Source organism: Montipora capricornis, chromosome 11 (genome assembly GCF_036669925.1).
Source record: "Montipora capricornis isolate CH-2021 chromosome 11, ASM3666992v2, whole genome shotgun sequence".
Classification (NCBI taxonomy): Eukaryota; Metazoa; Cnidaria; class Anthozoa; order Scleractinia; family Acroporidae; genus Montipora; species Montipora capricornis.
The window spans coordinates 21,519,272-21,541,771 of record NC_090893.1 but is presented as its reverse complement, the minus strand read 5'-3'; the positions used below and the strand labels follow the sequence as shown (position 1 = coordinate 21,541,771).

Sequence of the window (22,500 nt, the reverse complement as noted above, 5' to 3'; positions counted from 1 at the left end):
AATCAGGAGTCAGTCACGTTTGCTTATATAATCGCGGTTGACGGTAATTAATGCGGTAACTCAACTTTCAATTCAGGAAATCACGTAGTGAATTATTAGAAATAATTTAATAATCAAATGGTCGACGTTTGCTGAAAACCCCCTCAAAAATGACCTTGGCTGTTCTTCCGGTGTTTAAACAAACACTTGAGGAGGTAGATCGATTGTTTTTCTTGAAAACGGTTGGATATTCCGCTGCAGTCTCAAGCTTTAAAGTCCCGAAAACCTCAAGTTGTCGAAGAGGATTTCATCTTTACGTTACTAAATACCTTAAGAAGAAAAAGCGCACAACAACAGGGGAGAAACTTGGAATAAGCTGCGACAAAATCTGTCAACTGTTTGTTTTCGTAATATTGTAATGAAGGCCTTTGACATCACTGCCTCTACTTTATGCTAATTGCAAGGGTTCTCTCGAGGTTAAGGTTAGTGCAATATGTTTGGGGCAGGATGCACTGTTACGTTAATGAATTGTTACTTACAGATGCAAAAGAATTTAAAATTTTGAGCCCATGAATTTCTATCATTATGAGACATCCATCCCTACACCACTCTGACTGATCATTTCTTGTGCTACAATCTCACTAAAAAACACACGGTTTAACACACGGCCAGTGAGTGTTTCTTTGTGTTGTGCGTTGCCAGGCGATACAATCATGTGTTTACATGTTTCCTTTGCGGTAAGAACTGCTGAAACAGCGTGCGATAGTAAATTCCATCCCAAACAAATCAACTTCAGACATCAAACAAATCTCCTTTTCTGTCGTACTGAAAAAGTTAATTAATTAATGAAGCCGGAATAAAAGGCTAATCCTTTTTTTTCATATGAGTCTATAACAGTATTTCCTCACTTATGTTGGGCAATTCATACTCTTTTTTTCTCAGAAAAAGCAGCTACATTCCCGGTCACGTTTTGTGTCATCATTCATCAGCTGATGAATGCGTACCCCAAGGTACTTACTTACCCATAATACGGATACGGGTGTGACCGGAGGTCATTTTAAAAACTTAAATACCGCGCCTGAAAGAGGCCGGAAGGAAGGATTTTCCGCACAAAGCCATCGAATTTGACTTGACCAGGGCTTCGGCTCATTGACCTAATTGCTTCTGTAAGGTATGACGTCTGTGTTTGACCCCATTCTGCATAATGGCGTTACTTGTTTGTATGACATACCGAGTTCTGCTTACTTTCTGTCGTTGATACGGATTCATACACCCCTAAAATTCCGATGAAAACGGAGAGTTTTGGAATGGAAGTATTGTTACATAAAGTTGTCTTCCCATTTTTTTTTTAAACAAGTCGTTTTGCAAACACATTGCATCAAACTTGGCAAGTAAATGCGATTTTTTTTAAAACTAAGATAGTAAAGCGTGGGAAGAATTTTGAAAACTGACAGTATGTACATGTGTCAGTAACGTCTGATTCCACTTTGTTTATATTATTTTGAACTGTTTAACTTCAGATCCAAAACGCTATTGTACTTTATCGAGTTGATATGGTAAATGGACCACAGTAAAGAAATTCGAAAGCTTACGTTTCAAGCTCTCTTCGTCATTCGCCCTTTCGAAGGGCGGAAGCTGTATATAGCCGTTAAGTAATAGAGGTTTTGCACGGAAGTCATGTTGCAGGGCAGAAACAATAGATTCTTTTTCCTATGGTAATAAATATTCTTTCTAATGCAAAACATTTTCATTGTTCCTGTCATGCAACATGGCTGCCGTGCAAAACCTCTACAAGCTAAAGTCCTCTTCTTCTACTTAAGTGCTCGATGGATTAACCAGAGCCGAATAGAAAAGTACATTTCTGGAAAAGTAATAGTTCAAACACATTTCGTTTGCTATTCTGAGTTTCATGCTTCTCGCGAAGCAATCATTAGGCAACTGCCAATGATAACGGATATAAGGAAAGGATATGCAAGTCACACTAAACAATTGAAAATTTCACAAATTTCAAATTTATTTCTGTAAGAATCAGTCATTGCGTAATACATTTCATTCAGCTAATAATAGCTTCTTTATTTGTAACAGTAGAAAGATTGTTCTCAACTTACAGATTTGTATATCCTACATACAATTTGTATCAAATTATCCTTGGCAGTTGCCTGATGATTACTTGCCGAGAAGCATGAAACTCAGAGTAGCAAATAAATGTGTTTCAGTGAACCAGTCGATCTCCATAAATCTACTTATCTATATATCTGAAATGCGGGCTACAGACGAAAGAGAGAAATGATCCTCGCAACATGAGTCTCTTTTAAGGACGGTGCCTACTTTTGTTATTGCGCATACGTTCTGCCCATCTCGAGATAATGGGGTTTCCTATCGGTTATGATTACTAATACAGTGATATCTTTGCGCCGTTTAAAACTATCCGGAGAAAGTCGAAAAAAAAAAAAAAGAAAATTGGGGGTAACCATGCATTTTTGAGAGATAATTAAGCTTCAATTTGAGAAAGAACGCCATACATTGCTTTGTATTTTAAAGCTTTTTACAAATATTGTTCATCAATTATCTTTGAAAAATGCGTGGTTACCCCAATTTTCTTTTTGGATTTCAATAACACTTGTTATGATCTACATTTCCTACATAATCATAAGCCGGGGTAAAAATACTTTTCAATTAGTAGGCACCGTCCTTAACACCTGAAAAATTCGGGTGGCTCCAATGAGCCTCTGCGATCCAGTTACAATGCTCTACCAAGTGAGCTGTGTAGCCACAACAGGCCAATTAGCTGGGCTCATGTGTTCCTGTGAAAGGACGCAATGGGGGTATATATATATATATATATAGCTCTTTGGCAATACAAAGCTTTTGCTTTCATGTCCAAATTGAGCACTCTACTTGGATGAGTCATTGCCGCTTGCAATTGCGCATGCTCACTAACTCGCTAGTTTGAGCACCCTGGCATGGCGTAGATGTACCACATGTGTGGGACATTTGGGGTGGATTTATAAGCTTAACCAGCACTGCACTGATGAGGCCCTGAAGGCCGAAACAGTACTGTCTGCAGTTTTTCTGCAGTTTTTTAGGTTTTAACTTTTAACCTAAAGAAGGCCGAACGGCCGAAACGTCGTATTAAACCCCGTCCAGAACAGTCAAGAGTTTGTCTCTTAGTCGCATTATCTTACATACACTTAACTACAAATTCGCGTCGAGACATCACGGTATCCTGTGGATCCTCTTACTGGGAGTTCATCGTTAGGTCAACCAAGCGTACACTGCTTATATATATATATTTTACAATGACTGCAAAAATTCTCGCGCGCTCATTGGCTAATTTTTATTGTCAATAAGGAGACAGACTCATAAATTTATAACTTATGCGATAATGAAGCGATATTGCTCGCGTCAGCTTGAAGTTTCTCGCATTTTTGTCTCGCTTTCTTCTCGTGTTTTGACTTAATTTTGACCCCTCTGCCTTTTTGTTATTGTAAAAAACAAATTGATGTCCGTTTTTCATGCGTCTGTCCTGTTATTGACACTGAATTTCGTCATGACATTGTCAAAGCAGTCTGCGGATCCACAGCTACTTTGACAATATGTTACGACGCAATTCATGATAAATAACAGGACAGACGCATGAAAAACAGACATCAATTTGTATATATTTGAAAAGCGGGTTATGGACGAAAGGGAGAAATGATCGTCGAACTTTTCTGGACAATTTAAGCAATTGTCTCTTTATCCACTTTTTGGTTAAAATTTCTTTCACCGACTCGAGGTAAATATGTGCAATTATATCAACATGGTATTTATGCACCAAATGCTTACTACGTGACTGCCTAACTACGGTGATCAGTCTAAACCACTCTGAATCAAACGAAATCATTTCATGTAATTCGCAGTTCGAACATGTGATTATCGCATATATTTTCCCATAATATATGGATGAGTTAAAACACATTATTTGTAAAGAACTATAGCTCTCGCTGACTAAAATTTAAAGAAACGGCTATTCCAATGGGAAAGGGGGGGGGGGGGGGGTTTAACAATGTCAGTGCTACATTTATGAATGCTTCATTCCAGGACAACCAGGACAGAACGAAGACGCTAACTGCCTACTCGGTCTCTCAACCGAACAGGCACCAAGGATCGAGTTTTTCCTGCGGAATTCAGATTATACATCCTACGGAACGTTTTCTCAGTTGTAAAGCTGATTAACAGTAGTGCGCAATAAAATACCAACCGAAGCTTGAATTTTGTTTGTCAAAAGATCATTTGCCATTTAATTTTATCCTGAAGGAAGACAAGCATCGAAAGACGCACTGGCACCAATCAAAAAACAGATAATCATCATCCCTCGTGGCAGTCTAATCCTACTATTAGAAAACCAGTCCTGCCCAGTCCAGTCCAATTTTTTTAAATTTCCATTGGGAAAGTCACGCCTATCATACGTAAAAATAATGACGTCAAACGCTAAAAAAAACTTCCCGGGTTTCTCAGAAATTAATTGCTATTAAAAATCGATTAACCGGTATCTGTAAGACTTAGAATTAGCGGTAACGGCACATTATCTTTTTTTATACATTAGTGTCAACTCGCAGCAGCCACAAAGGGCGGTCTGATTTTTCGTTGACTCCATTTTTGCAAATTTTGTCACATCTCTCCATTTCTTAATAATAAATACTTAGAACAAAGAATTTTGTTTTTCGTTATGAAATGTGTCTTGAAGAAAATTCTAAAATACGTATCTTATTTTTGCAAAGCAATAATCAACAATTTGAATAATCAACAATTATTCACATTGGCAAGAAAAATTATTTAGTGTTCGTAGTATCCGATTCACTAACAGAGCAAGTAATTGGTCACCGCATCAAATCGATTACCGAGAGCGATTTTCGTTTCTCTTTGGCTCCTGGGAGGTAAACATCACCTCAGTGTTAACCAATCAGAACGCCTGAGAAGTACCCGAATATCGTGTATATATTTCTTTAAATTGTGTCAGCTTATTAGGTAATATGATCGTGAACGAAACTCTTAGCTGGAATTTAAATAAACGTTTGGCCTTCGTAAACTGTTTTTAGCGATTGTCTGCGATTAAATATTCGCCTAAGCAGCGAAAAACTCGCCGAAAAAAAAAAACACTTCCTGGGAAATTTCCCGAAAACTGTGTTTACTCGGAGAACCAACACCCAGGTACATTTGAACTTTTTGTTTGTCTTTTAGAAAACAAAAGTGAGTTTGGATGCTTTTGGGAGTGAACAATTGTTAAACAAATAAATTTGTTTTCAAAGGGAAATGCGTAAGAATCTTTTACCAAGAAATTTAAGGAAAGACAATCCAAACTGAAAATAAAGATTCTATTTAAAAGGTGAATTTTAATGAAATGGGATAATATAAAGAGCAATTCGATCGAGCAATCAAACACATACGGTTTTAAGGCACCGCGCGGTGTAATTAAGAAACGCAAGGATTTTCGAAGATGCAGGCAGGACTTAGCTATTTCGACAAAGGCGTTCCAGAGGTCGTCATTCGTAGCATTTTCGATCGGTACGATACAAATAAAAACGGAATGCTTGAAGACAAGGAAATGCAAAACTTGCTACAAGAAGATTTAGGCTTAAACGCCGAACAATCCGGCATTTATTTTCTCCTGTTGGACAAAAACGGAGATCATAATATTTCTTTTGAAGAATTTAACGACTGGCTTCGCAGTGGAGAGCATTTTGAAGTTTTAAACGACAAAGCGAAGTTTTACAGTCTCTTGAAGGCGTTCCACTATTTTAAGACATTTGACACGGACAATAGTGATAAACTTGACAGAAGTCAATTCGAAACGATGATGAGATATTTTGGTTATACTACAATCAACATGGATGAAGCCTTTGCCCAAATGGATAAATGCCAAAACGGAGCCCTCACCTTTTGGGAGTTTATGGTCTGGTTAAAATGGCTACCTGTACTTAACTAGCTGATATGAAAAAGGTGATCGACCTCACCAATATCCAGTGAGAGACGTTTTAACAAGAATTTCTTCAATCAGTACAATCAACGACCAAGATAATTCAGAAAGATTACAGTCAGGCTTGAAAGTGGGATTACCAATGCCTCCTTCAGCTCTGCGATACCTTCCCCCATGACAGCCTCAACTAAGGAACTTTTCCGCCGAAATCAAAACTGCACGGACACACTATTCAGCAACAACAAAATACAAGGAAAATACTGGTTTAAGACGGCCGCTAAAGCAACACCGTGACTTTGTTTATACATTAAGGATAATAACTATGTTTATTATTATAAGAAATATTTATTTTCATGACACGCGTTATTCAACGTCTTAAATTGTGCTCTATTGTCAGGTTTTCTATATTTTTCTTCTTTAGTGTCCGATTCGCCTCTAAATATTGAGCGGGAAGAGAAGTTGACCTCATAGCGCAGGGAAAACCCCTTAAAAAAATTAACAAATGGAAAGTGGTTCAGCGTTGTCTGTACTTCTATGGACAACGATATTCGTCATCACAGTGGTCAAAATGTTGTGGACTCACGAGGCAATAAGCAATAATCAACAATTATTCACCAACACTGGCAAGAAAAATTATTTAGTGTTCGTAGGACCTTAAGATCTACGACGGCGACGTCGACGAAAACGTCACCTCAAAATAGAACTTCGCTCTGGTAAAAGTCTGTCGCGATTATTCCACCTCGGTCACTTCGTACAATGTGGGCGAAGTATCCGAAAAATAAATTGGTACTAGCGGTTTCAGACTGAAAATAGAGAATGAAAGATTCTCTGTTGCATGCTCACGTTGTCGTCAAAACCTAAAATTAAGAGATTTCTCGTCGTCGTCATGCCGTGAACCGCAAAAATATGAGCTAAAATCCGTGCTGCACGTGCAGCACGATTATTTATGCTCTTTTAACCAATGATATCATTGTTTTGTGGCGTTTTCGTCGACGTCGTCGTCGTAGATCTTAAGCTCCCTACTAACAGAGCAAGTAATAGACCTCTTAAGCTTGTACGTTTTGTTTTTCCATTTCAGACCACGAGATTTTCTCAAGGGAATTTTCCTTTTGTTTTTTCATAAGTTATGCGTACATATTCACGTGAAGAGGACAACATTTGAAAGAGAGTTTTCCCTAGAGTAACATCACGTGGTCTGAAATGGGAAAACAAAATGTACAAGTTAAAGAGGTCTATTGGTCACCGCAGCAAATCGATTACCGAAAGCGATTTTCGTTCCTCTTTGGCTCCTCGGAGGTAAACATCACCTCAGTGTTAACCAATCAGAACGCTTGAGATGTACCGTACCCGAATATCGTGTATATATTTCTTTAACTTGTGTCAGCTTATTAGTATATATGATCATGAACGAAACTCTTAGCTCAAATTTGAATAAACGTTTGGCCTTCTTTAACTGTTTTTAACGATTGTCTGCGATTAAATATTTGCCTAAGCAGCAAAAAACTCGCCAAAAAAAAAAAAAAAACCACTTACTGGGAAATTCCCCGAAAACTGTGTTTACTCGGAAAACCAACACCCAGGTACATTTGAGCTTTTTTTTGTCTTTTAGAAAACGAAAGTGAGTTTGAATGCTTTTGGGGGTGAACAATTGTTAAACAAATAAATTTGTTTTCAAAGGGAATTGCGTAAGAATCTTTTTTCAAACTGAAAATAATGATTCTATTTAAAAGGTGAATTTTAATGAAATGGGATAATATAAAGAGCAATTCGATCGAGCAATCAAACACACACAGTTTTAAGGCATCGGTTTAATTAAGAAACGCAAGGATCTTCGAAGATGCAGTCAGGACGTAGCTATTTCGACAAAGGCGTTCCAGAGGTCGTCATTCGTAGTCTTTTCGATCGGTACGATGCAAATCAAAATGGAAGGCTTGAAGACAAGGAAATGCAAAACTTGCTACAAGAAGATTTAGGCTTAAACGCCGAACAATCCGGCATTTATTTTCTCCTGTTGGACAAAAACGGAGATCACAATATTTCTTTTGAAGAATTTAACGACTGGCTTCGCAGTGGAGAGAATTTTGAAGTTTTAAACGACAAAGCGAAGTTTTACAGTCTCTTGAAGGCGTTCCACTATTTTAAGACATTTGACACGGACAATAGTGATAAACTTGACAGAAGTCAATTCGAAACGATGATGAGATATTTTGGTTATACTACAATCAACATGGATGAAGCCTTTGCCCAAATGGATAAATGCCAAAACGGAGCTATCACCTTCTGGGAGTTTATGGTCTGGTTAAAATGGCTACCTGTACTTAACTAGCTGATATGGAAAAGGTGATCGACCTCAACAATATCCAGTGATAGACTTTTTAACAAGAATTTCTTCAATCAGTACAATCGACGACCAAGATAATTCAGAAAGATTACAGTCAGGCTTGAAACTGGGATTGCCCATGCCTCCTTCAGCTCTGCGATACCTTCCCCCATGACAGCCTCAACTAAGGAACTTTTCCGCCGAGATCAAAACTGCACGGACACACTATTCAGCAACAACAAAATACAAGAAAAATACTGGTTTAAGACGGCCGCTAAAGCAACACCGTGACTTTGTTTATACATTAAGGATAAAAACTATGTTTATTAAGAAATATATATTTTCATGACACGGGTCTTGAGCGTGACTTGCATAAATTATTTATAGTTGATATTCGTGAGACTCAAATCAATATATTCAGTCGACTATTTTGAAATACAGTGTAAGGATCACATATCTTAAGTTAAAATAAAAAAACTAATTTGCAGTGGGAGTTATTCAACGTCTTAAATTGTGCTCTATTGTCAGGTTTTCTATATTTTTCTTTTTTAGTATCCGATTCGCCTCTAAATATTGAGTGGGAAGACAATATGATCGCATAGCGCAGGGAAAACCCCTTTAAAAAAATTAACAAATCGAAAGTGGTTCAGCGTTGTCTGTACTCCTATCGACAGCGATATACGTCATCACAGTGGTCAAAATGTTGTGGACTCACGAGGCGCAGTCGAGTAAGTCCACAACAAATTTCTAGAACGAGTGTCGGTTATTCAAAGCGGTTTTTAGATCAATATTGCAATGATTTTTTTCTGGTTATGCATCACTACACAAGGCGATTTGCTTGGGCGCACGTTTTTTACCGGGCTTCGCGCCGGCTGCATATATTTTTCTTTGCGTTAGGATTGGTCCGTTGAGATTATGATTGGCCAAAGAATTTTTTTGGTTATGGTTGGACGGCTTCGATCAAAAACTGCTGTAAGCTACAAATCCGTGACAATTGAATCAACATAGATATGGCATCAGTGATGCAAAAAGCTTTGTGTATAACGGTCCTCATCCACTTTTTGCTTAAAATTTCTTTCACCGACTCGACGTAAATATGTGTAATTATATCAACATGGTATTTATGCACCAAATGCTTACTACGTGACTGCCTAACTACGGTGATCAGTCTAAACCACTCCGAATCAAGCGAAATCATTTCATGTCATTCGCAGTTCGAACATGTGATTATCGCAAAAATTATCCAATAATATATGGATGAGTTAAAACACATGATTTGTAAAGAACTATAGCTCTCGCTGAGTAAAATTTAATGAAACGGCTATTCCAATAGGGGGGGGGGGGAGGGGGGGGGGGGGGGGTGTTTTAACAATATCAGTGCTACATTTAGGAATGCTTCATTCCAGGACAAGCAAGACAGAACAAAGAGACTAACTGCCAACTCGGTCTCTCAACCGAACAGGCACCAAGGATCGAGTTTTTCCATCGGAATTCAGATTATACATCCTAGAGAACGTTTTCTCAGTTGTAAAGCGGATTAACAGTAGGGCGCAATAAAATACCAAGCGAAGCTTGAATTTTGTTTGTCAAAAGATAATTTGCAATTTAATTTTATCCTGAAGGAAGACAAGTATCGAAAGACGCACTGGCACCAATCAAAAAACAGATAATCATCATCCCTCGTGGCAGTCTAATCCTACTATTAGAAAACCAGTCCTGCCCAGTCCAGTCCAATTTTTAAATTTCCATTGGGAAAGTCACGCCTATCATACGTAAAAATAATGACGTCAAACGCTAAAAAAACTTCCCGGGTTTCTCAGAAATTAATTGCTATTAAAAATCGATTAACCGGTATCTGTAAGGCTTAGAATTAGCGGTAACGGCACATCATTATCTTTTTTATACATTGGTGTCAACTCGCAGCAGCCACAAAGGGCGGTCTGATATTTTGGCAATTTTGTCACATCTTTCCATTTCTTAATAATAAATACCTAGAACAAAGATTTTTGTTTTTCGTTATGAAATGTGTTTTGAAGAAAATTCTTAAATACGTATCTTATTTTTGCAAAGCAATAATCAACAATTATTCACCAACACTGGCAAGAAAAATTATTTAGTGTTCGTAGGACCTTAAGATCTACGACGGCGACGTCGACGAAAACGTCACCTCAAAATAGAACTTCGCTCTAGTAAAAGTCTGTCGCCATTAATCCACCTCTGTCACTTCGTACAATGTGGGCGAAGTATCCGAAAAATAAATTGGTACTAGCGGTTTCAGACTGAAAATAGAGAATGAAAGATTCTCTGTTGCATGCTCACGTTGTCGTCAAAACCTAAAATTAAGAGATTTCTCGTCGTCGTCATGCCGTGAACCGCAAAAATATGAGCTAAAATCCGTGCTGCACGTGCAGCACGATTATTTATGCTCTTTTAACCAATGATATCATTGTTTTGTGGCGTTTTCGTCGACGTCGTCGTCGTAGATCTTAAGCTCCCTACTAACAGAGCAAGTAATAGACCTCTTAAGCTTGTACGTTTTGTTTTCCCATTTGAGACCACGAGATGTTCTCAAGGGAATTTTCCTTTTGTTTTTTCATAAGTTATGGGTACATATTCACGTGCATAGGACGACATTTGAAAGAGAGTTTTCCCTAGAGTAACATCACGTGGTCTGAAATGGGAAAACAAAATGTACAAGTTAAAGAGGTCTATTGGTCACCGCAGCAAATCGATTACCGAAAGCGATTTTCGTTCCTCTTTGGCTCCTCGGAGGTAAACATCACCTCAGTGTTAACCAATCAGAACGCTTGAGAAGTACCCGAATATCGTATATATATATTTCTTTAACTTGTGTGAGCTTATTAGTATATATGATCATGAACGAAACTCTTAGCTCAAATTTGAATAAACGTTTGGCCTTCTTTAACTGTTTTTAACGATTGTCTGCGATTAAATATTTGCCTAAGCAGCAAAAAACTCGCAAAAAAAAAAAAAAAAACCACTTACTGGGAAATTCCCCGAAAACTGTGTTTACTCGGAAAACCAACACCCAGGTACATTTGAGCTTTTTTTTGTCTTTTAGAAAACGAAAGTGAGTTTGAATGCTTTTGGGGGTGAACAATTGTTAAACAAATAAATTTGTTTTCAAAGGGAATTGCGTAAGAATCTTTTTTCAAACTGAAAATAATGATTCTATTTAAAAGGTGAATTTTAATGAAATGGGATAATATAAAGAGCAATTCGATCGAGCAATCAAACACACACAGTTTTAAGGCATCGGTTTAATTAAGAAACACAAGGATCTTTGAAGATGCAGGCAGGACTTAGCTATTTCGAGAAAGGCGTTCCAGAGGTCGTCATTCGTAGTCTTTTCGATCGGTACGATGCAAATCAAAACGGAAGGCTTGAAGACAAGGAAATGCAAAACTTGCTACAAGAAGATTTAGGCTTAAACGCCGAACAATCCGGCATTTATTTTCTCCTGTTGGACAAAAACGGAGATCACAATATTTCTTTTGAAGAATTTAACGACTGGCTTCGCAGTGGAGAGAATTTTGAAGTTTTAAACGACAAAGCGAAGTTTTACAGTCTCTTGAAGGCGTTCCACTATTTTAAGACATTTGACACGGACAATAGTGATAAACTTGACAGAAGTCAATTCGAAACGATGATGAGATATTTTGGTTATACTACAATCAACATGGATGAAGCCTTTGCCCAAATGGATAAATGCCAAAACGGAGCTATCACCTTTTGGGAGTTTATGGTCTGGTTAAAATGGCTACCTGTTCTTAACTAGCTGATATGAAAAAGGTGATCGACCTCAACAATATCCAGTGATAGACTTTTTAACAAGAATTTCTTCAATCAGTACAATCACTGACCAAGATAATTCAGAAAGATTACAGTCAGGCTTGAAACTGGGATTGCCTATGCCTCCTTCAGCTCCGCGATACCTTCCCCCATGACAGCCTCTACTAAGGAACTTTTCCGCCGAGATCAAAACTGCACGGACACACTATTCAGCAACAACAAAATACAAGAAAAATACTGGTTTAAGACGGCCGCTAAAGCAACACCGTGACACTGTTTGTACATTTAGGATAATAAATATGTTTATTGAGAAATATTTATTTTCATGACACGCGTCTTGAGCGTGACTTGCGTAAATTATTTATAGTTGATATTCGTGAGACTCAAATCAATATATTCAGTCGACTATTTTGAAGTACAGTGTAAGGATCACATATCTTAAGTTAAAATAAAAACTAATTTGCAGTGGGAGTTATTCAACGTCTTAAATTGTGCTCTATTGTCAGGTTTTCTATATTTTTCTTTTTTAGTATCCGATTCGCCTCTAAATATTGAGTGGGAAGACAATATGATCGCATAGCGCAGGGAAAACCCCTTTAAAAAAATTAACAAATCGAAAGTGGTTCAGCGTTGTCTGTACTCCTATCGACAGCGATATACGTCATCACAGTGGTCAAAATGTTGTGGACTCACGAGGCGCAGTCGAGTGAGTCCACAACAAATTTCTACAATGAGTTTCGGTTATTCAAAGCGGTTTTTAGATCAATATTGCAATGATTTTTTATGGTTATGCATCACTACACAAGGCGATTTGATTGGGCGCGCGTTTTTTACCGGGCTTCGCGCCGGCTGCATATATTTTTCTTTGCGTTAGGATTGGTCCGTTGAGATTATGATTGGCCAAAGAATTTTTTTGGTTCTGGTTGGACGGCTTCGATCAAAAACTGCTGTAAGCTACAAATCCGTGACAATTGAATCAACATAGATATGGCATCAGTGATGCAAAAAGCTTTGTGTATAACGGTCCTCATCCACTTTTTGGTTAAAATTTCTTTCACCGACTCGAGTAAAATGCAATTATATCAACATAATATTTATGAACCAAATGCTTACTACGTGACTGCCTAACTACGGTGATCAGTATAAACCACTCCGAATCAAACAAAATCATTTCATGTAATTCGCAGTTCGAACATGTGATTATCGCATATATTCTCCCATAATATATGGATGAGTTAAAACACATTATTTGTAAAGAACTATAGCTCTCGCTCAGTAATATTTAAAGAAACGGCTATTCCAATGGGGTGGGTGTGTTTTAACAATATCAGTGCTACATTTAGGAATGCTTCATTCACGTTTATCCAGGACAGAACGAAGAGACTAACTGCCTACTTCGTCTCTCAACCGAGCAGGCACCAAGGATCGAGTTTTTCCTGCGGAATTCAGATTATACATCCTAGAGAACGTTTTCTCAGTTGTAAAGCGGATTAACAGTAGGGCGCAATAAAATACCAAGCGAAGCTTGAATTTTGTTTGTCAAAAGATAATTTGCAATTTAATTTTATCCTGAAGGAAGACAAGTATCGAAAGACGCACTGGCACCAATCAAAAAACAGATAATCATCATCCCTCGTGGCAGTCTAATCCTACTATTAGAAAACCAGTCCTGCCCAGTCCAGTCCAATTTTTAAATTTCCATTGGGAAAGTCACGCCTATCATACGTAAAAATAATGACGTCAAACGCTAAAAAAACTTCCCGGGTTTCTCAGAAATTAATTGCTATTAAAAATCGATTAACCGGTATCTGTAAGGCTTAGAATTAGCGGTAACGGCACATTATCAGATTATCTTTTTTTATACATTAGTGTCAACTCGCAGCAGCCACAAAGGGCGGTCTGATTTTTCGTTGACTCCATTTTTGCAAATTTTGTCACATCTCTCCATTTCTTAATAATAAATACTTAGAACAAAGAATTTTGTTTTTCGTTATGAAATGTGTCTTGAAGAAAATTCTAAAATACGTATCTTATTTTTGCAAAGCAATAATCAACAATTATTCACCAACACTGGCAAGAAAAATTATTTAGTGTTCGTAGTATCCGAATCACTAACAGAGCAAGTAATTAGTCACCGCAGCAAATCGATTACCGAAAGCGATTTTCGTTCCTCTTTGGCTCATTGGAGGTAAACATCACCTCAGTGTTAACCAATCAGAACGCTTGAGATGTACCGTACCCGAATATCGTGTATATATTTCTTTAACTTGTGTCAGCTTATTAGTATATATGATCATGAACGAAACTCTTAGCTCAAATTTGAATAAACGTTTGGCCTTCTTTAACTGTTTTTAGCGATTGTCTGCGATTAAATATTCGCCTAAGCAGCAAAAACCTCGCCGAAAAAAAAAAAAAAAACACTTCCTGGGAAATTTCCCGAAAACTGTGTTTACTCGGAGAACCAACACCCAGGTACATTTGAACTTTTTGTTTGTCTTTTAGAAAACAAAAGTGAGTTTGGATGCTTTTGGGCGTGAACAATTGTTAAACAAATAAATTTGTTTTCAAAGGGAAATGCGTAAGAATCTTTTATCAAGAAATTTAAGGAAAGACAATCCAAACTGAAAATAAAGATTCTATTTAAAAGGTGAATTTTAATGAAATGGGATAATATAAAGAGCAATTCGATCGAGCAATCAAACACATACGGTTTTAAGGCACCGCGCGGTGTAATTAAGAAACGCAAGGATTTTCGAAGATGCAAGCAGGACTTAGCTATTTCGACTAAGGCGTTCCAGAGGTCGTCATTCGTAGTCTTTTCGATCGGTACGATGCAAATCAAAACGGAAGGCTTGAAGACAAGGAAATGCAAAACTTGCTACAAGAAGATTTAGGCTTAAACGCCGAACAATCCGGCATTTATTTTCTCCTGTTGGACAAAAACGGAGATCACAATATTTCTTTTGAAGAATTTAACGACTGGCTTCGCAGTGGAGAGAATTTTGAAGTTTTAAACGACAAAGCGAAGTTTTACAGTCTCTTGAAGGCGTTCCACTATTTTAAGACATTTGACACGGACAATAGTGATAAACTTGACAGAAGTCAATTCGAAACGATGATGAGATATTTTGGTTATACTACAATCAACATGGATGAAGCCTTTGCCCAAATGGATAAATGCCAAAACGGAGCCCTCACCTTTTGGGAGTTTATGGTCTGGTTAAAATGGCTACCTGTTCTTAACTAGCTGATATGAAAAATGTGATCGACCTCAACAATATCCAGTGATAGACTTTTTAACAAGAATTTCCTCAATCAGTACAATCAACGACCAAGATAATTCAGAAAGATTACAATCAGGCTTGAAACCGGGATTGCCCATGCCTCCTTCAGCTTTGCGATACCTTCCCCCATGACAGCCTCAACTAAGGAACTTTTTCGCCGAGATCAAAACTGCACGGACACACTATTCAGCAACAACAAAATACAAGAAAAATACTGGTTTAAGACGGCCGCTAGCGCTAAAGCAACACCGTGACTTTGTTTATACATTTAGGATAATAATTATGTTTATTAAGAAATATTTATTTTCACGACACGCGTCTTGAGCGTGACTTGCATAAATTATTTATAGCTGATATTCGTGAGACTTAAATCAATATTCAGTCGACTATTTTTAAGTACAGTGTAAGGATCACATATCTTAACATATCTTAACATATCTTGACAATTGAATCAACGTAGATATGGCATCAGTGATGCAAAAAGCTTTGTGTACACTCGAGAGATCTTTGTTTTTTTTTGGCCTCAACAGTGAATTTCCCGATTCGAGAAAAAGAAGGAAGTTTTTGGTGTCAAAATTTCCAAGAACACTATGTGAAAGTATTTAGTCAGAGGAAAAATCAGTCAAATTTTGATGAGAAATCTCTCAAAGGTACTTATAATAAACGTCATTCATTACTTAATTTCCCGGCTTTTCTTCTTCAACCTTGAACTGTGAAACTAAACAACGTCATCATTAAAATAAACGTCCGTGACGAAGAATTTATTAAGCCCCATCTACACGAGCAATTTTTCCTTGACAAGTTTGCCTTGACAAGGAAAAATTGCTCGTGTAGATGGGGAATCGTGGACAAATTTTCCTTGTCAAGGAAAATCTGGCGTGCTAGCTTTTCCTTGAGAAGGGGACGGACAACAAGGAAAATGTGACAAGGATATTTCTTGTCAAGTGCACTTGTCAAGGAAAACTTGTCATATTTTTCATTTACACTACCAAGGCAAACTTGTCAAGGAAAAACTTGTCAAGGAAAACTTGCTAGTGTAAATGAGGCTTTATTTTGCTGATGGAAGGAGGCGTTGAATTTTTCCTGATAATATTTACCTTTGGACTGACGTCTTTTGAAACAAATGCTAAGACTTTACTGTACGTTTTAAAGCTTGTCGTAAGCGCACACAAGGAGTTTTTAACTTTTTTTTTTAATAAACGAACCTTGAGCTAATAAATTAATTAAAGGAGAATTTTAAAGTTTCCAATCATCGTAATGTTTCTCTCCGTGCGTCGAATCCCCCCCAGCTGTTGTCCGAGGCGAAACGTGAGTGTATCTTGTATCCGCTTTATTAAGCGGTAATTGTTTCATTGGGTTGGTCTTTTTCTTCAATACACACATTAAAACAAGACAAATATGTGACAGGAAACTTGCATAAGCGCTAGGTACGATTAAGAAAATGATTAGGAACGTGTAAGCTGACATGATCTGACATGAAGTCTACTTCCGCGCGCACTTCTTTCACGTGACATCAGTGACTGACTATAAAACCGGGTAAATCTAATGCAAGACCAAAGGACAGCAAACTCAGAGACAGTATCAACTGAAGAAAGAAACTGTAAAATCGACCAAGAAAGTGGAAAGCTGTGGAAAATGCAAGCAGGTAATTCGTTCTTCGCTCGTGATACACCAGAAATAGCCATTCAAAGCTTATTTGACCGATATGACCTCGAAAAGGATGGAAAGCTCAACAAGCCAGAACTAAAAGCATTGTTGGAAGACGACTTAGGTTTGACCCCTGAACAAGCTTGTATTTATTCTCTGTTGCTCGACCAAGCCGGAGAGCATAATGTTTCCTACGGGGAATTTTTCAACTGGCTGCGAAGCGGGGAACGCTTCGAAAATATCGACGACAAGTCGAAGTTTGGGAAACTGTGTCTTGCTATGGAGGTATTCAAGACTTACGACACCGATGACAGCGACACTTTAGACACAGAACAATTTGAAAACTTACTTTGCTCTCTTGGATACCACAACATTAATTCAAAGAAACTATTCAGGGAATTGGACCACCATAAAAATGGAAAATTGTCTTTCTGGGAGTTTGTGAAATGGTTGAATTGGGTCCCGCTTGAAAACTGTGACAAAAAAACATGAATGTAATCAGCTATGATTTGTCACTGAACGTGTGAAAGAATTTAGGCGCACATTAAGGCGCATCGTAAAGCGTAAAGAAGTTACTGTTCCACAATCTTTTCCCTTTGGGATACAAGATACAAGATAATTTATTCCACTCAAGTCAAAACAACACAAGTACAGAATAAGGCCTAGTTTATACTTCGAATTTACTTGAGACGAATTTGTTTCCTATTAACTTCGTCTGTGAGACGTCGATATCGGAATTCCGATTCAGACAAATTTTCAAAAATTAGTGAACCATTGAGCCGCGACGGCCATTGAAAAGCTAAAAAAAAACATGGCGCGCTTCAGGAATGGCATTACTTTTTCCATGATTATAGACCATTATAGGGAAAGATTGAAAAGGCAATAACATCTTCATCGAATGATATTATTAGCTTTGATCAGGAAACAATTGTTGTTGCGAGTCTCGGTCAGTCTCTGTTTCTTGATGAATTCTTGTAAAAATAACTGAGAATACACATATTGAAATCATATGTCAACTCTGCATCAAGTCCGAAATTGTATCCGCCTGGACGAATTCAATTATGACAGACGGTTTTATACGTAGCTATTCAGACGAATTTAACTCCTTGCATTAAATTCGTTTCGATTTTTTTCGTCTGAAATTCGACGTATAAACTAGGCCTGAAAAAGTTAAGATTTACAGAAAAAAAAATCGCGAATAAAGAAAATAAAGTACAAATATCTAGATAGTGAGTGAGTTCGGATCATCGAAACCGTAGGAGTAGCTAATCTAGTGGATGATCGCAATGAAATAATAATAATAAAAAAAAAACATGAACACTAGAGCAAATTTCGTTCTTTAGGGACCGTTCATTTTTTATGAGAAAGGGGGGACTGGTGGGATTGGGGGGGGGGAGGGGGGGAAGCCGAAAAAACAAAAATGAAGGAAAGGGGGGAGGGGGGCGGACGAAAAATTTAGATTAAAAATAGGATAAGAGATGTTAACAAATTGAAGAAAAAGTGTGCTCTTTTATTATAACAAATATGCTAAAACAGTTCCAGGGTAACAAGAAAACTTCATACTAACAGTCTTGAATATTAACAACTTTGTCGTTCTTGCTTTTGTCGCCTCAGACGAGGAATATGTAGACGAGAGGCCAGCTACAACACGCTCAGGACGAGCAGTAACAAGGAGAGCTGAAATTGACTTTTCATTCTTTTGAGTGAGGATTTGTTAAAAGCAGCTTTCTAGCTTTCCGGTTTCTTTCGATAAATTACGTTAAATGTAACAAAACGAAATTTTAATGCAGTAACATTTTTAATGCCGTATGTATTTTTTTATTCAAGGGAGGGGGGGGAAGCCCTTTCAAAAAAATACTCTGATGAGGGGGGGGGGGGGGAACATGCGAAAAAAATCGGTCCACATTGGGCAATATTGGACTTCTTCTGAAGACAAAGTAAAAAAATTGGCACAGCGAACAAATAGGGGCTTAATTCAAAATTTCCGACGAGCATCTTCGCCCCTTCATATGCAAAGTCCCCCCCCCGGGGGGGGGGGGAGGGGCTGATCTCCAGTAATAGTGTATTACATTAAAGTTGTCGTCATCATCATCTTCTAAGACGTTCAAAAGTTAAAATAATTATTGTAATCCGCGGTTCAAGTAGTTTTCACTTTGTCTTCTCAAGGTCCAACCGTGGTATTCTTATTAGGAAATGCATCAAACAAAGAACAGTGCCGACGGATAAAGTGCACAACAGGGTTTTCGTTGCCTCGTACAGCAATTTCGGCGAAAACACGCTCCAAACGAACAGGTGATACCGCTGACTAAATACCAACGTACAATAGACGCTCAAGACCAAAGACTGGGAGAGAAGGATGACGTAGCACGCTTGGAGAAGAGACTTCTGTAAACTATAAAGAAATGATTAAACGTTGAATTAGCCTTATATAGTTCCTTGCCTTTGCTTGCCTCCTTGAAATATTCCCTCGGTACTTGTAATAATCACGGAGTTGATAAGAAACTACGCCGGACCGCAACGTCAAAGAAAACGTATAACTTTGAGGTATCCGATAGCGATAGTATTTCACGATTATTCCATTTCCTTCACGTTGAGCCAAATGGGTGAATTATCCTATAACTAGACTGAAACGACCGCTTTCAACGTAAAGATAGAGAATAAAATACTCTTTGTTGTAAAGAATCACGGATCATGTGCACGGAATAGAGCGATTTACAGTTGAGCGTAGGTTATTTTTTTTTATTGCTGTGGTTTTCAGTACAATGCTGGGTGTTCGGCCTAAAATAAGAACAAATCGATTGTCATGTTTTCGCGCGCTTGGCAGTAGGGAGTTTAAGAAAGGAACATAGCTATGGAAACAGCAACGCCAGAAAGCAAAAGAGGAACAATAATCGAACAATAATGGAACTGCGCGTGCAGCATACATTTATTGTGTATTTCCCTTTAAATTTATCCTCGACAAATCAACAACGTGAAAAGGGGAAATTTTGGGTTTTGGCGAAAACAACGTGAGCATTTAAGAGTGATTTATTCATTCTCTATCTTTATTTCAAAACCGTTCGTAAAAATCCACTTTACGGATTCTGCGCCCATGTTACATAACATAAACAAGATGGAATGATGGCGAAGTACTTAATACCGCACAAGTCATTTTTGAAGTGACGTTTTCGCCGGCACATTAGAGACCTTTAGCAACGAATTTTTCGAGCAATACCGCGAACCTCAAACCTCGGGAAATCAAGTGATATTGTCTTTGACGTAACATTTGCAGTATGAGGTTCGAGTTTCAACTTCCAGACACAGTTCTTGTGGTAAGTGATTTACGGTAGCGTTTTATTATTTAAGAATTATTCGCCGAAGGCGAAGTAATTATCGGTGAATATTCACCAAGACGATGTCGAGGTCAATATTCGCCGATAATCACTGAGCCTGAGGCGAATAATTGTGTCAGTATAAATACACAGGTGACTATTTCAAAAAAGGGGAAAAAAAACATTTCAACGCGAAATCATCTTCACTTACCGTGGCAAAACCACTACTGGCAGCCATTTTGTCCGTCGAGGTGATTATCGGCTGATAATCCGAGATAGCGAGCCAATGAGAGCGCGCGATTTTGTATAATCACCTGTGTGTTTATACTAAAGCCAGAGATCAATCAGACCACCGTTTGACCATATCAATCATGTTGTTACATCTGTTTGCTATCTATCGGGAACAATTTTGAAGATCAAATATTAGTTTTGGGAGAATTTTAGCTGTTTGATTTGAGAGAAGTTGTAGCAATGAAAAATCCAAGACGGCGGCGTCGATGTGCATAACAGGAACGGTTTGATAAAGTTCAAAATCGAGCTAACCTGTAACGGCAAACGACTAACCGCAAACCGCGGTTTGCGGTATATCCCGAAAACGTCGGTGATAAAGGTCTCTATTTATAGGGAGATTACGCAAGGACGACTACAGCTACTACGAGAATGCCACAAAGCAATAACTCTGATGAGCAAAAACAAAAACTCTGCACGCCCTGCACGTGCGTTTTTCATTTTGGTACATTTCTTTGCCGTCGTCGTCCTGACAACAGGCAGTTTAAGAGACGACGACGGCTACAGCAACAACAACGCCAAAAAGCAGTAACATTATTGGTTAAAAGAACCAAAATTATCGTGCTGCACGTGCGGCATGCATTTTTGTACATTTCTCTCCCGCACTCGTCAAAACTACCATGTGAAATAACCAAATTTAAGGTTTTGACGACAAGGTGGACAAACTGCAGTGAATCTTTCAGTCTCACTCTTTACTTCAAATCTCGTACCAATCCAGTTTTATGACACCTCGCTCATATTGAATAATATGAACAAGATGGAATAATCATGAAGTACTTAGAATACCTCAAACTTAAATTTCAGGTTGTGTAGAGGACGTGAGAACACGATGAAACATTTTTAACTTTCTCCTCAAACAACCACACAATTCATGCCATTTTTATTCCTGCAAATGTTGATACACACTTTCCATTCCGAACGACTTGGGGTTATAACGAAGTTATTACAATAACGGGAAATAATATTTTTTTAGACGACGTTCTCGTTGGTGTCGTCCTCGTCCTTGCGTAAGCTCCTCAATACTTAAACTCCCTACTAGGGACTTTAGTTAAGATCTACGAGGGCGCACGTTAACGCTTTGGACTGTTTGTCAGTCTTTTGCGATTATTCCATATCGTTCACGTCGTCAGGGTGCAATGCGTATGTGGGCGAAGTCAGTATCCTAAAGATAAACTAGTACCAGCGGTTACAAAGTAAAAGAGAGAATAAAAGGTTCAGATTTGCTTGCTTGCGTTGTCTGGAAACCTCAGATACCGCAAAAATATGTGCAAAAATGCATGCCAGTCATAGAGCACGATTTTTTCCCTCTTTAACCAATGATGTTAGGGACTTTGAGACCTGTGACGTGGTCGTCAACGACAGCGCCATAAAACAACAATATCATTTGGTTAAAAGAGGAAAAAGGATCGTGCTGCACGTGTGACGCACATTTCACCACATATTTTCGTGGTACTCTTCACAACGACGTGAAATCATTAAATTTGAGGTTATGACGACAGCGCGAGCTTACAAATTTGAATCTTTCATTTTCTATTTTTACTCAGAAACGGCTCGTATCGTTTTATCATTTTTAGGATACTTCGTCCTCATTGTACGACGTGAACGAGATGGATTAATCCCGAAGACTTTGAGGTGACGTTTCCGTCGTAGATCTTAACTGAGGCCTGTACAAACGGCAGCGAAACATTTACCCGTTTAGCCAACTTGTTTTGTGCTGTTTTAACATGTTTTCACGTGTTGGGTACGATTTCGATTCTGTCAAAAGTTCCAACATTTCATTTGTTCTCGTGTTTGGTGACCGATGTTTTGCACATTTCGACAGACACTCAAAACATGTTTGACGCACGCATGCGTACTGGGTACTAGTTTGTTGTATCTATGGATACGGTGTCGTGTCAT

At 38.2% G+C, this 22,500-nt stretch overlaps 5 protein-coding genes and 1 pseudogene across 5 annotated transcripts in view; 5 read left to right on the top strand and 1 right to left on the bottom strand.

Moving 5' to 3' along the window:
* The first annotated feature begins 5,370 nt into the window (after window positions 1–5,370).
* LOC138024062 (troponin C, skeletal muscle-like) lies at window positions 5,371–6,786 on the top strand. Its single transcript, XM_068871151.1, has one exon. It carries the CDS (start codon window positions 5,459–5,461, stop codon window positions 5,945–5,947), a length of 489 nt encoding a protein of 162 aa, XP_068727252.1. The 5' UTR covers window positions 5,371–5,458; the 3' UTR covers window positions 5,948–6,786.
* Window positions 6,787–7,746: 960 nt separating this feature from the next.
* LOC138024157 (troponin C, skeletal muscle-like) lies at window positions 7,747–8,705 on the top strand. The gene has a single exon (XM_068871264.1). The coding sequence runs from the start codon at window positions 7,776–7,778 to the stop codon at window positions 8,262–8,264; it is 489 nt and encodes a 162-aa protein (XP_068727365.1). The 5' UTR covers window positions 7,747–7,775; the 3' UTR covers window positions 8,265–8,705.
* A 2,770-nt stretch (window positions 8,706–11,475) lies between these two features.
* On the top strand, window positions 11,476–13,117 carry LOC138024114 (troponin C, skeletal muscle-like). The gene has a single exon (XM_068871217.1). It carries the CDS (start codon window positions 11,569–11,571, stop codon window positions 12,055–12,057), a length of 489 nt encoding a protein of 162 aa, XP_068727318.1. The 5' UTR covers window positions 11,476–11,568; the 3' UTR covers window positions 12,058–13,117.
* Window positions 13,118–14,829: 1,712 nt separating this feature from the next.
* Window positions 14,830–16,036, top strand: LOC138024443 (troponin C, skeletal muscle-like; annotated as a pseudogene).
* Window positions 16,037–16,885: 849 nt separating this feature from the next.
* Window positions 16,886–18,325, top strand: LOC138024442 (uncharacterized). Its single transcript, XM_068871648.1, has one exon. It carries the CDS (start codon window positions 16,901–16,903, stop codon window positions 17,492–17,494), a length of 594 nt encoding a protein of 197 aa, XP_068727749.1. The 5' UTR covers window positions 16,886–16,900; the 3' UTR covers window positions 17,495–18,325.
* Window positions 18,326–18,491: 166 nt separating this feature from the next.
* The window catches only part of LOC138024428 (GPI ethanolamine phosphate transferase 2-like), an 18,212-nt gene continuing 14,203 nt past the window's right edge, over window positions 18,492–22,500 (bottom strand). The window contains exon 8 of the mRNA XM_068871630.1: window positions 18,492–19,394. Within this exon, the coding sequence (XP_068727731.1) occupies window positions 19,151–19,394 (244 nt within the window). The 3' untranslated portion in view covers window positions 18,492–19,150. The remainder of the gene's footprint in view (window positions 19,395–22,500) is intronic.

Excerpts from the sequence above, each read along its gene's own strand:
- LOC138024062 (XM_068871151.1), top strand. The coding sequence starts at position 5,459 with ATGCAGGCAGGACTTAGCTATTTCGACAAAGGCGTTCCAGAGGTCGTC.
- LOC138024114 (XM_068871217.1), top strand. The coding sequence starts at position 11,569 with ATGCAGGCAGGACTTAGCTATTTCGAGAAAGGCGTTCCAGAGGTCGTC.
- LOC138024442 (XM_068871648.1), top strand. The coding sequence starts at position 16,901 with ATGCAAGACCAAAGGACAGCAAACTCAGAGACAGTATCAACTGAAGAA.
- LOC138024157 (XM_068871264.1), top strand. The coding sequence starts at position 7,776 with ATGCAGTCAGGACGTAGCTATTTCGACAAAGGCGTTCCAGAGGTCGTC.